Genomic DNA, 12612 nt, shown 5'->3' on the forward strand with positions numbered 1-12612 from the left:
CAATGGAACTTATTGCTATTTTTTGTTCTTTCACGAATGCAGATGCAGAGATGCAACTAATCCATACGGGCATGATGTTGAGTATGTCGATACATACAATCTGTATTTGGGTTCAGGAAATCCGTTTCATGAATGCTACACCACAAACACAAACGATAAGAGGATCTGCTTTGCATACAATTATGCTGATGCAGGTGCCTGGACATTTGATCAAACATCAAAAAAAGGATTGGCTGAAGGACAAGACGATATTAGTTTCTGTGAATGGGAATGATCTGAATGAGCTATGCGGGTCAAATGAGTCAAATCCGTGTCTGACAGTGAAGAAAGCGTTTGAGATGTGTGAGGTGCAGATTAGCTTGACAATCACTCTGATGGAAGGGGATCATCAAAGCGAGGCAACAACAATTGAGATTGGGTCAAAGAAGATTTCGGTCATTGGGAGAGGAAGGGAAACAAGTTCGATTGGAACAGGAGCACTTTCATCACCATCAGCAGCAGGAGCGTTGTTCAGTGTGTCAACAGGAAGCCTTGGCTTATTGCACATGAAGGTTGACTGCAACTCAAATGCAAATCCTTCTTCGCCGAGTGTGGCTGTGGTGCCTGATAAAAGTGGGACATTTCCACTTTATTCAAGAAGCAAGTTAGTCATATTATAAATGGAGAAAAATATTAAATTAAAAAATTTACAATTTTATTACAAAAACGATTTGATTTGCAAATTTTTGTTATTTAAATATTTGGAGTTTTGTTTTCAAATGCATATTGTTTTCATTTCATTTTGATTTTTATGGATTTTTTGTATGATGAAAAAAAGAAATAATTTTTCAAAAATTCAAATATTTATTATTTTTAAGAATAAATGAAAAAGGAAGGAAAGAAGAAAAAACCTATTCAGTGCCATTTTTTGAGTTCAAGAAAAGAGAAAAAATTGTTGAAAAGAAATATCCCAAGTTGTTCTTTTTTTATGAATTTTTCATCATCTTGTGAATATTACACATAGGTATAAGAATTTCATACTTTGACAATTATTCTTGTTCATCTTCAACAGAATTGTCTTATTTCTTGAATTATTGTTTTCATCATTGTCTTTATAACTCATTTGTTTGCTTGTTTTATTGAATTTTCAAATGTGATCTTTCATTCCTTTTTTATCAAAGAAGAGATATTTGAAAAAATTATTTCTATTTTCGATTACAAATAATAAATGAATTGGTTTGATTCTTGTTTCTTATATTTTTTTAACAAGTGAATTCAAAGAAGGATTAAAATAAAACAGACGATTCGATGAAAGAATGTAAATTAGCAACATTTTCAGAATGTTGATTATTATTTCAGACTTAATGACATGTTATTGTTTTGTTCAAAAAAATATACGCATATTACGAGTTTTCTTTTTTCTTTTTCTTTTTTTCAAATCATCAATTGAATTGTGCCTGAAACAAAAAAAAATTTTTTTTTTTAAAACACATTCAAAAAATTTGAAAAGAAATGTCAGGTGTTCATTCGAATGAAGCTGTTTTTGTTGAATAACAATCATGGATGAGAATTGTGATATCAAAAATAATCATCCATACGACCTGGCTGAATCTCTCATTGAGTTGAAAATGATCTTTGTTATTTGTTTGTTATTTTTTGAATGGATTGAGTGTTTTTGTTTTCTCACTTCTTTTCGAACACTCAACTGAAACACAAGAGTTCAATCAATATATAAACGGTTAAATAGAGGAAAACATTCAAATGAAAATTTGAGTGATTGTTTTTGAAATCAAAACATTTTTCGGGGAATGTGTCATATTCTGATTCACAGTTATTTGCACTAGAATTTTCAAAAAAGCGTAACATGTTTTCAAATCATTATCTTCCAAACACACATTGTCATTGAAAGACAGAAAAGTTCATTTATGATTTTCATTTCAATATTAGATAGATTCATTTGTATTTGCGACAAATTGTTGATTCCAATATTTTGATAGGAAAAATATGAAATCAAAAGAATCACACATATTCAAAATAAAAAAAAAAATCAATTTGTTTGAAATGATTTTCTCTTTCAAATAACTAATGTGTGAATATGTGTTGAGTTCATCCAAAGGAAATCTTCATTTTCTGTGAAACAATCATTTTTTGTTGAAACCACCAATATTTCCAGAAATTAATTCGGGTGCAAAACAAATATCCGAGTTCAGAAAAAAGATTGATTTTCAAGCATTTTTTTTTCACAATTCATCAAAAGCTCTTTTCTCCAAATAAATTCAATATTCTGGCTGGAACTCATAAATAAATCGACTTTTCATGTTTGTTATGAAATACAAGAACTGTGATGAAATATTGTTTGGAAACAAGAAATATGTGTTTTTCAAACAATTTTTATCAGAAGTGTTTTTTTAAAAACTATAAATTTTATTCACTATTCGTATTTTTTATAAAAAGTGATTGAAGTTCCATATTTTATCTCATATTTCTTTCTGTCATTCATTCTCCTTGTCATTGACTGAACTGAAATAATGTTTCAACCTTGAAGAGATAATACTACTGAACTCGACGGAGTACAAAATTTCAATTTCTAATGGATTTTTATCAGGAAATATGTTCTCAGTTCAATAAATCATTCAAATCAAATATTTCATTTTTTCAAAATTAAAATTAGTTTATTCTTCTTGTTGAAGAATGTTTTATTTTCTGAATCACTGTTATTCTTTCAAATCAAAAAATGAAAAATATGATTTTTTTGTTCAAATCAACAAAATATTTAGACAAAGAGTTTTTGATATCACGGTTTGCGGATTCACTGTTATCTTGTCCAAATGAAAAGAAATGTTATCTATTTCTAATTTTTCAAATATATTTTTTTTTTCACAAAAAAGAAACCAATACAAAACTCGCTTTTTGCAACCAAACTACTATCAACAATAATCACAATTAATAATAATTTATTATCTTTATTTTTTGTTGAATTCAAGTGGATTGATTATTTTTTTCGAATTTATTGATCGAAATATAAGTTGGAATGTGATTTGGTGAGAACAAAACTTATTTTTTTTCTCCAGAAACACCGAATACTTCTTGAGCAACGACGTGACATCGCGAGCAGAATGGAGAGGTTTGCCAGGTGCTTCATTACCGAAAATGTCATGTCTTCTTTCAAACGAACAATAAACAGTTTTGTATCGAAATCACTGAATTTCCTCATTCTGTTTGTTTCTGCAGTTGTTCCACAATAAGACACTCACAGTTACTGGGCATCCACCAACAGAGTCTGGCGCATGAGCAGCTTCAGCGAACCTTTCCAATTTGTATTTTTGGATGAAAGGAGGGGAAACTACAAGAAACGAGATATTTTCACGAACACTCAAGATTGTGTGCGATTGTTCGAAATACTGGTTGCATATCGCCAAACATGAATTCTGCCGCATGGATTTCAAATACTTTTTTTTTTGGACAACAACCGATGCTGTATTTGAATTTATTTTTTTTTTTACAAAACATCGCAGAACAGAATCTCTCACAAACCACGTGGAATGAGAATATTTGGAGTATTGCTACATGATCAAGCGTATATCCGATATTTTCTCTTCGAAGCCTTTGCCGACTTGTGCCAATGACGATTTTTTAGTTGCTTGCCACAATTTCTCCGTTGATTTGAACAAAGCGATTTGTTTGTCCTCACATATGAGCGAAATGCAATAATTCGTATCACGGATTGAGCTGATGAAGCTTTTCGCAAGCATTTTTGGAGATTGGTTCTTGATGATTTTTCACTGATCCTTTTTGAGTAATTCTCCGTTCCCTCCAAAGAAGCCTTGTTGGAGCCTCGGAACATGATTTTCGACCAAGCATATTATTGTCCTCCTACAAAGAAATTCTACATATTTCTTCACCATATTCATTGCTCAACCACCTATTTCAGCCTCAATGGAGAAACTTTTCCAAAGAAACGATATGAAAAGACAAAGAGACTGCCATTTGCCATTCAATCAATGATAAATATCCTTCCCCTGCCATCATTGGTTCTATTTGATTGCTGCATTTTTTGGAATATGAGGCCATCTTCAACAACAACATCATCATTCTTCACTGATTCACTCAAAAAAGTTCTTATAACGAAAATGAAATTATTTCTTCGTTGTTTGTTTCAATCACATTTCAATGACAGATCAGAAGAAGGCGACTGAGGCAGAGAGATGGATGAAGAGTGTTATTCGCCAATTGTTTTCTTTATTGAGGAGGAAGCAGCCAAGCAATTTGGATGAAGAAATGAAGATGGGACGAAATATTTTGCTTTTATGAATTTTGTTTAACGAAGTATTTTCAAACATTTTTTTTCTCAATTTTAAAAATTTTCTGTGTTTTTTTGCATTATTATGGAAGACTTTTTATGTTATGATTGCAGAAAAAGTTTTGAACAAATCTCAGTTATTTTCATAAATGCAAATATTTAACCACAAATGCGAAAATTTTGTACCATTTATGTAAAAAAAAGAATACAATGATTTGTTCAAAACTTTTTTCTTCTTTCATATCTTTTTGAGTTAAACATTCTCATGTCAAAAAAAAAGTGTAGAAAAAAGTGTAGAAAAATGAAAAAAATAAAAAATAAAATAAAATAAAATAAAATAAAATAAAATAAAATAAAATAAAATAAAATAAAATAAAATAAAATAAAATAAAATAAAAAAAATCGTCCCATTTCCTTATTTATTAATTAATTTTGTTTCATTCTCCACTTTCGGAATGGAGAAGCAGATAAGAGAAGAGAAAAGCAGAGAAGAGGAAATAGAGAAGAGTATAATGTTGCTTTATATACTAGAGATTAATGAGATTAATGATATACATTTTATGGATGATAAAATGAGAAAAAAAAAAAAAAAAAAAAAAGAGAGAGAGAGAAAAGAAAAGAGAGAAAAAAGAAAGAGAAAAGAGAGAGAGAAAAGAGAGAAAGAAAAAAGAGAAAAAAGAGAAAAAAAGAGAGAAAAGAGAGAAAAAAGAAAGAGAAAAGAGAAAAAAAAAAGAGAAAGAGAAAGAGAAAGAGAAAGAGAAAGAGAAAGAGAAAGAGAAGAGAAGGAGGGGAATAAACAAATAAATGAAGGAGAAAGAGAAAGAGAAAGAGAAGAAGAAGAAGAAGAAGAAGAAGATGATGATGATGACATTATCATGGCAACCGGAGGGGAAGATACAATTCTCAATATTGTTCGGTTCAACAAGATGAAATCTTCTTCTTCTTCTTCTTCTCTTTCTCTTCATTCCTCTTCTTCTTCTTCCTCCTCCTCCTCTTCTTCTTCTGTTAATTCTTCTTCTTTCTCTTCCTTCCTCTCTCGTCTTCTTCTGTGTGTGTTTGGCAATTCGGGTGGAAACATCTTCGCCTGCTTATTCGATCCATTGGGAAGATTGAAGAAGAACGAAAAGAAGAAGAAGAAGAAAGAAGAGAAAGAGAAAGAGAAAGAGAAAGAGAAGAAGAAGAATTCGGAGAAATAGAAGAGGGAGAAGAAGAAGAAGAGGAAGAAGAAGAGGAAGAAGTAGAAGAGGAAGAGAAAAAGATGGATTTGAAGCAACAAAAAAGATGAAATGAGAAGAAGAAGATTGAATTCTTTGCAAAAACACAAATTTTACTGAAGAAAAAGAAGAATTGTTCGAAAGAATCAAATTTTAATAAAAATAAAAAATAAAAAATCCCTCTTTCTCCCTTCTTTTGCGAATTGCGGAATTATTTTTTGACGGAGAGGCAAAGAAGAAAGTTATTTCTTAATTGAAAGAAAAGAAGAAGAAGAACGATGAGGAGATGTATTAATAGAAGAAGAATATAAATTCGAATAAGAAGAAGAAGAATAAAAATTGGTAGAAGAAAAAGAAGTTAATTGAAAAGAAAAGAAAAATGAAGAAGAAGAAGAAGAAGAAGAAGAAAAAATAAAAGAAGAAGAAGAAGAAGATGATGATGATGATGAAGATGAAGAATAAAACAAAAAGGAAGAGGAAAAGGAAGAAGAAGAAGAAGATGATGATGATGATGAACACTGTGAAACAGACGAATTTGAAGATGAAGAAAAATAGAAGACATCAGCTTTTCCAAGTCATGTTGCGCGTAGAAAAAAACTGAATGTGTTCTGAATGTGAATGCTTTAAGAATATATCAGCTCCAGATAAATATTATGCTTCTTCCAAACTCTCTCAACAAATAAGTCAAACAAACTGCTTTTCACTTTCAAGCTCGAGTCAAGCATTGTCTGGTTATGCAACATGCAAGACAGATTGCAGAAGGACGAATGTTATCGTTGAATGCAATCCAAACGAGATTAATTTCCAAACTTCTGAATCTTTTGAAAAAGGATAAAATGGCTTCTCTCTCTTTGCGGTATTCCTGTTCGTAACCAATCTGTATTCATTCATAGAACATCTTAAAAGAAAAATGAACAAAACAAAAAAAGTCAAGCCATCTTTTTGGTCTTGTAATATTTTCCCATCACCAAGGGATTGGTAATTGTCTGTCAAACTGGTTTTCTTGTTTTTAGAATCCATTGTGAAGTTGGCTGTGATATCTGATGAAAACACATATCCTCCAAATTAACTCCTTTTCAAAACCCAATTCAACGACAAGTCTTTGCTGATAGATTTCTTGCAGGATTCGTGCAAAATGCAAATGAGATTGTTGTTGAGGCCTGCTGAGTGTTTCGCTCAACTCGTTTCCTCCATTGTCCAACCCCCAATTCCCTATCCTTTTCCACAAAACCAACCTTCCCCCCAAAAACCATGTTAAACAAATCCTGCTCAAATGATATGCCAAGTACACTGCACTTCCCTGAAATGACAAAGCGGTTCAATTCAATCTTTCTAGCATTTTAATCGCTTTTTTTGTATCTTGCTTTATTCATTTTTCATTCAAAATATAGCATTTGACGATATGTCACACATTTTGCAATTTTTCACCATGTTCAAATTTCATGCAACTTCCCACACTTATTCACTTTTCGCAAGCAATCGATGCAAACAGCCACTCTCTCCTCCATCTGCAAGAAAAGTACCTGTTCTTCTGCAATGCTATAACTCGCATGGTTGCATCCGTGGAAGTTAACCTAAGCAGCTCAAACATACTTTTATCTCAACATATCATCAATCAAAAATCTTCACTTATAAAATTATGGGTTGTGAACCCTTATTAATTGTTCGATTTGGAGATCTGTTTTTCTTCTTTATGATTTGCTTGTTTTGAAGCAAAAATCATGATGACAAAAGAGGTTTCGAATCCTGTATAATTTAAAAAATTTTGATTTGGTGCTTTTTATTCATTTGATTTGAACAAAACACGAATATTTCGAAAATGAATTTATTTATTTTTTTGATTCACTTTGTGATTTTTCAGCCACCTTCAACGAAACATGTATTCCTTGGTATGTCAATATTTTGAGAAAACGATTGCTCGGATGATTAATTGTTTTATTTTCCAATTTTTCAGAAAAACTGCTGCAATTGGAAAAATGCACTGACGCTGAGCAGAAACAGAAAATCGAAGAAATGAGCAATACATTTGAAGAAATGGAGGAAGAAGAGGATGAAAATGTTTTCAGCAAAGAACTGTTCGATGAAATTCACAAAATGATTGAAGAAAAGAAACTGACTTTGGAGAATGCCATTCTATTGTTGAAATACGTTGGATGTTGGAAAGAAATGAAAAGAATATGGAATCTGCACTTTGATGAATCTGCATTGAACAGAAGATTTGAGAAGATGATTATTAATGAAGAACAAAAAAAAGAGGGAAAAGTCGAAAAGCTTCTTTTCGTTCTTTGCGAATGCTACGCTTCTTTGAGCTTCTTTTTCCCATCAAAATTAATTTCAGTCTGTGTGCCTTGCCTTCTGAAAGTTGCATTGAGGAAAGAAGAGAACAGGGAAATGCAAAAAGAAGTAGAAATGGATTTGTTGGAGTTGAGCAATATGGGATATTGTATATGAGCACTTCTTTTTGATATTTTTTATGTTTTTCACATTTTTCATTAGTATTTTGTACAAGAATTATATTTGAATGAGACCAAAGAAATAATTGAATATCATCAGAAACATCATAATCTGACTCAACTTGCCTATCAGTCTGCTTGGGAGTTTATGATGAGCCAACCTAATTTTGACGATGATGAAAGCTTGGAAGAAGTGATGGTGAATGAGTTGCATTTTGCAAGAGCAGCAAGAGAATTGGAAGAGCTGACAAGATGTGTTGATTGGAAGAAGAAAGAAGAGGAAATGAACAAAGATGAAGGGAAAGAAGTGCATATTATCATGAGATTACTCTTCGTATTATTTGATTTCTTTCACTCATGCAGATCATGGAATGAAGAACTTGTCAAACTTATCCGCAGCATTGTTCAGGTTTTTCGTGCAACCAAGAAGAATTATGGAGAAATGAGCATTGAATGCATCAAATTAATAAGAAGTGCAGCAGAGAGCGTTAGTGTGAAAGTTGAAGACTTGTTGAAAGGGGGAGCTATTAATGCTGTTTTGGAGGAGATTCAAAGGCAAACATTGAATAAAGGTGTGGCATATGAATGTTTGCAATTCTTCACAAATGTTTCGGAAAGATTGAAAAGGAAGACAGATGATGAATTGGAAGAAGAGGAAGAAGAAGAGGAGTTTGATGAGGGGGATGAAGAGAGAGATGATGAGAAGGAAGAAGAGAAGGATGGAAAGAAGAAAGAAGAAAGAAGAAAAAGGGGAAGCGAAAAGAAAGGGAACAAAAAAAGAGATTTTTGAAAAGATGGAAGAAGAAGGATACGAAGATATCATTGCAAGCTTTCATAAAATGTTTTATAATCTCTACACAAAATATTGTTTTAAAACATCGTTGAAAATTTCAAATTATTTTGAAAATGTTTAGCCTAATTCTTTTCATTTGGCTTTGTTTCTATAATTTTCAATTTTTCTATTTTTTCATCATTTCGCATGCACCAAAGATTATTCAAAATAAAAATCTTTCATTCAAATTATTTATTTTTCTTACAAATTTTGTTTTCAAACAAACAAATAATGCAAAAATCTTGATAACGGTTGAAATATTCTCATTTTGAACGGAAAATTTTTTTATAGGGTCATATTTATATTAGTTCACATTTTTATATTAGTACCCAAATTTTTCGAAATGAATAATTCTTAAAAAAATTCAAAAAAATACAAAACTCGAATCAAATTTGCGAATGATTTTTCTTTTCCCCTTTCCTCTTTCAATTTCATCAGATGATTCTTTTCTCAATATCGTTTTCAATTTGAATGATTTTGAACTTTCTTATCAGCTTTTTTGTTTAATTTGTTGTTTCATCATATTCTTCATCAGATTGTTTTCTTTTTCTGTTTCCATTTCGCTTTTCTTTTTCAAATAATCATCCCACTCATTAAGCACCTTTTCTTCTATTATTTCTTCACGGAAGAAGTCAAATCGATTTTTATGTGAAGGAAGAGGATAAGTCGATGATTGAGGAAGATTTATCAGAACTGGCCCAGACGAGTCTTTCAGCACGCCGCTGCATTTGAATGCTCTTTTGATGACAGAAGGTGATAGCACCGAATGAATTGATTGTTGAAGAGCTTCACCAGAACTATTCTTTTCGCTGCTGAAGACGACGATAAAATGTTTTGAACTGTGAACTCATCTCAGACTTCATGACTGCAAATACGCCTCGGTCAAGTGGTTGGCAGATGTGTGCAGTGAGGGACGAACGTCACAACATCCACATTTTCTTTTTTGAATTCTTGCCAGATTGTTTGATCTGCACGAGAAACGTGTGAGTCGATAAGAAGCAAGCAGTGTGATTCGTCGAGTGATATGTGTTGTCTTATTTCTTTGATCAAAGGGAGAAGAATTGTGAGTGCATATTTTCTGAACGAAGAAGATTCCATCCATCGGCATTTGTCTGGCCATATCTCAAGATTTGAAGACTGAAGAGGCTTCAAGTCATCAGGAAGTTTGGGGCTCGGCCACAAAATCACTGAAGGAAGTGATTGTCCATCAACTGCGACCGCCGCAATCAGTGTAGAATTCTCCATTCGCGCCGCAGATTTAGCGAAACCAGGTTTTGCATTTGCTGGATGAACAATATTCCGATTGGAGCTGTCGGGAACCCTGAGTGACGACTAGTCCACATTGAAAATCAGTGCATTGTAGTAATTATTTGTTTGATGCAATCCATTGAGCATATCATACCAGGGCTTTTGAACTTGTTGGCATGATACGGCAAGCCTGTTCGCATCAACAATTTAAGGCTTTGAAGTTTTCAGCTTGTGGTGTCTTTTGATAAAATCGTAGGCAACTGACGCAGAAACTCTAACATCTGGAGTGTTTTCTGGTTTCAAATCATTAACAACGTTTTCAATCTAATTAATATTAATTAATACATTTCAAAGAATATTTATGCAAACCAGTTCACGCATTTTCTTGATGGTTAGGCTAGCTCCAGATAGTGATTCAATTTTTATTTCGTCCTGCACTGTTTGTTCTTTTTCGCCAATGACCACAGCGTGTCTTCCAATTTTTGAAACTAGTCTGCCTTGCTGAACAGCCTTCATCGCACGCTTGATTCGAATTTTGTTATATTTTTTGATGTTGTTTTCATCCGCCAAACGCACTACTCCATCGTTTTCAATTTTTTCCATTCACTCATACAGATTCATTAATTATCTCCATTCGAACGATAGCATTTCCTCCCACAGCTTCAGCTGACCAATAGTAGATTTCCTTGTAACTTCATTTTTCATTTTTTATTTTTTGTGTTATGATCATTATGCCAATTTATTTATTTTATTATTATAAATTTCAATTTTCATGGAAATTAAATTTTTAAAAACATTTAATGCATATTTTTTGAATTAAATTCATTGGAACCAACCTGTGACTGATAGAATTTCAACGGGAGGATTTTTGCCCCCCCCCCCCCCCCCCCCCATTTTCTCCCCCATTTGAAACAAGTTGTTCATTAAAATGTATTTATTCAGTTGCTAATATTTTTCTTATATGGGTGATTATTTCCAAAATCATATTTTTTTCTGTCTAAAATTTCGGTTTGAACATTTAAAAAGAATATTCATAAGCGGACCAAGAAAAGTGATAGATTTTTTAAATGATGCAGCTTCAATCATTTCAAGTCAAATCTTGGTTGTTGAAACTAATAATGAACATTTGATGTTAAAATGACGATTATTCAGCAAATGAAAATGAGTTTTTTAAAGAATAATAACACCGAAAAAAAGTAATGATTACAAAAATAATTACCAAAATACTAAAAAAAACTTCGAATTAACCGAAATGTATGTGGCTAAATATGAGATTTTTTTTTGTAAAAATTGGATCATATAAGAAAATTGGAACCAAAAAAATATGACCTTATTAAAATACAAAAGTTATCTTTCAAAATAATTTTTTGAGCACTTGTGAAAAAGAAAAAGAGAGAGCAAAATAATGACTTTTATTTTCCTCTTTTCCTCTTGGATATTTTTTTGTAATCATTTGTTTGCTCAAAATAATCATAAAAAATCGATAACAACTTGTTCATTCATCTGCTTCAAAGACTCTTTTAAACTTTATTTGAGAAATCTTTTGTTACTCCAGCTTTTTTTCGAGATAATTTTTCATTTCACATGTTCTCATTCCAACTAAAGAAAAGATTCGAAATTATAAAACTTTTTTTTAAATAAAAAAGAGCAATTGAGACAAAAGCAAAAAGTCTTATACTTTTTATTTATTAACTAAAAAACAACAATTTTTCCTGAATATTTTCTTTGATCAAAATTTTGGTTGTTTTTCATGCTTGTGCAACAAAAATACCATGTATTGAAAATCAGGAAGTTAGTGGAACACCCTGTTGTTGTGGACAGAAAATTTGCATTATTTTTTTCGATATTTTTATCAGCCAAATGTTTTTTGGACGTTTTTGTTTACGATTTGCTTGATATTGAAGGAGTTTAAAAATTGAATTGAACAAAAAAAGAAACAACGAATAATGCACATTTGTTTGATATTGAATTAGTGAAATTCAAAAAAATAAAGAACAAATCAATTTCATATGGCTGATCCTTCTTGAAATCACACTTTCTTGCGAGTTTTTATCTAATTTTTTATCTCAATTGGATTTTGAAAAAATGAACTTTAACGGTGTATGCAAACTGCATATGATAATGTTTTAAAGAATAATTTTTCTTTTTCAAAATTCCATTGAGATGAAAAACTTGATAAAAACTTGAACAAAAGTTTGATTTCATAAGAAGGATAATCCATAATTTTAATAAGTTTTCCAATAATTTCAAAAACTGCAAAAACAATGAAATATATCAAATTGTTCCATTGCTTCACACAGATTTTGACTCATCATAAGTTGTTCTTTGTTTGCATGATCCATTTTTTGAATGGCGTTCGAATGCTTCTTTTTCTTCAAAGTCTCACTATCCATTTCGCAACGTTTATCAAACATTCGATTTTGTTGCCCTCTTCTCAAACTTTTTCTTTTTCTTTTGGAAAAACAAGTTTTTCACTCATTTTTTCTTTTTGGTTCAAATTCATCGATAAAATTTTTTTGTTTTTTCTCTTTCAATTTGTGTTTTTCATTTGGAGAAAAATCTCCATACAGACTTTGCTTTAAGAAA

At 31.4% G+C, this 12612-nt stretch overlaps 3 protein-coding genes across 3 annotated transcripts; 1 reads left to right on the forward strand and 2 right to left on the reverse strand.

The window, feature by feature from the left end:
* Window positions 1-8094: 8094 nt before the first annotated feature.
* MONOS_14345 (TSET complex, TPLATE subunit B) lies at window positions 8095-8971 on the forward strand (the record flags this gene model as incomplete). The annotated part of the gene is made up of 1 exon (XM_067867141.1): window positions 8095-8971. The coding sequence occupies one exon, from the start codon at window positions 8095-8097 to the stop codon at window positions 8734-8736; it is 642 nt and encodes a 213-aa protein (XP_067720248.1). The 3' UTR covers window positions 8737-8971.
* Window positions 8972-9660: 689 nt separating this feature from the next.
* On the reverse strand, window positions 9661-10204 carry MONOS_14344 (putative DDE superfamily endonuclease; the record flags this gene model as incomplete). The annotated part of the gene is made up of 2 exons (XM_067867140.1): window positions 9661-10110; window positions 10181-10204. 2 exons carry the CDS (start codon window positions 10202-10204, stop codon window positions 9661-9663), a joined length of 474 nt encoding a protein of 157 aa, XP_067720249.1.
* Window positions 10205-10233: 29 nt separating this feature from the next.
* MONOS_14343 (uncharacterized protein) lies at window positions 10234-10629 on the reverse strand (the record flags this gene model as incomplete). Its single annotated transcript, XM_067867139.1, has 2 exons — window positions 10234-10350; window positions 10396-10629. 2 exons carry the CDS (start codon window positions 10627-10629, stop codon window positions 10234-10236), a joined length of 351 nt encoding a protein of 116 aa, XP_067720250.1.
* Between the last annotated feature and the right edge of the window lie 1983 nt (window positions 10630-12612).

This window comes from Monocercomonoides exilis, assembly GCF_001643675.1.
Source record: "Monocercomonoides exilis strain PA203 chromosome Unknown scaffold55-566112, whole genome shotgun sequence".
Taxonomy (NCBI): domain Eukaryota; phylum Preaxostyla; order Oxymonadida; family Polymastigidae; genus Monocercomonoides; species Monocercomonoides exilis.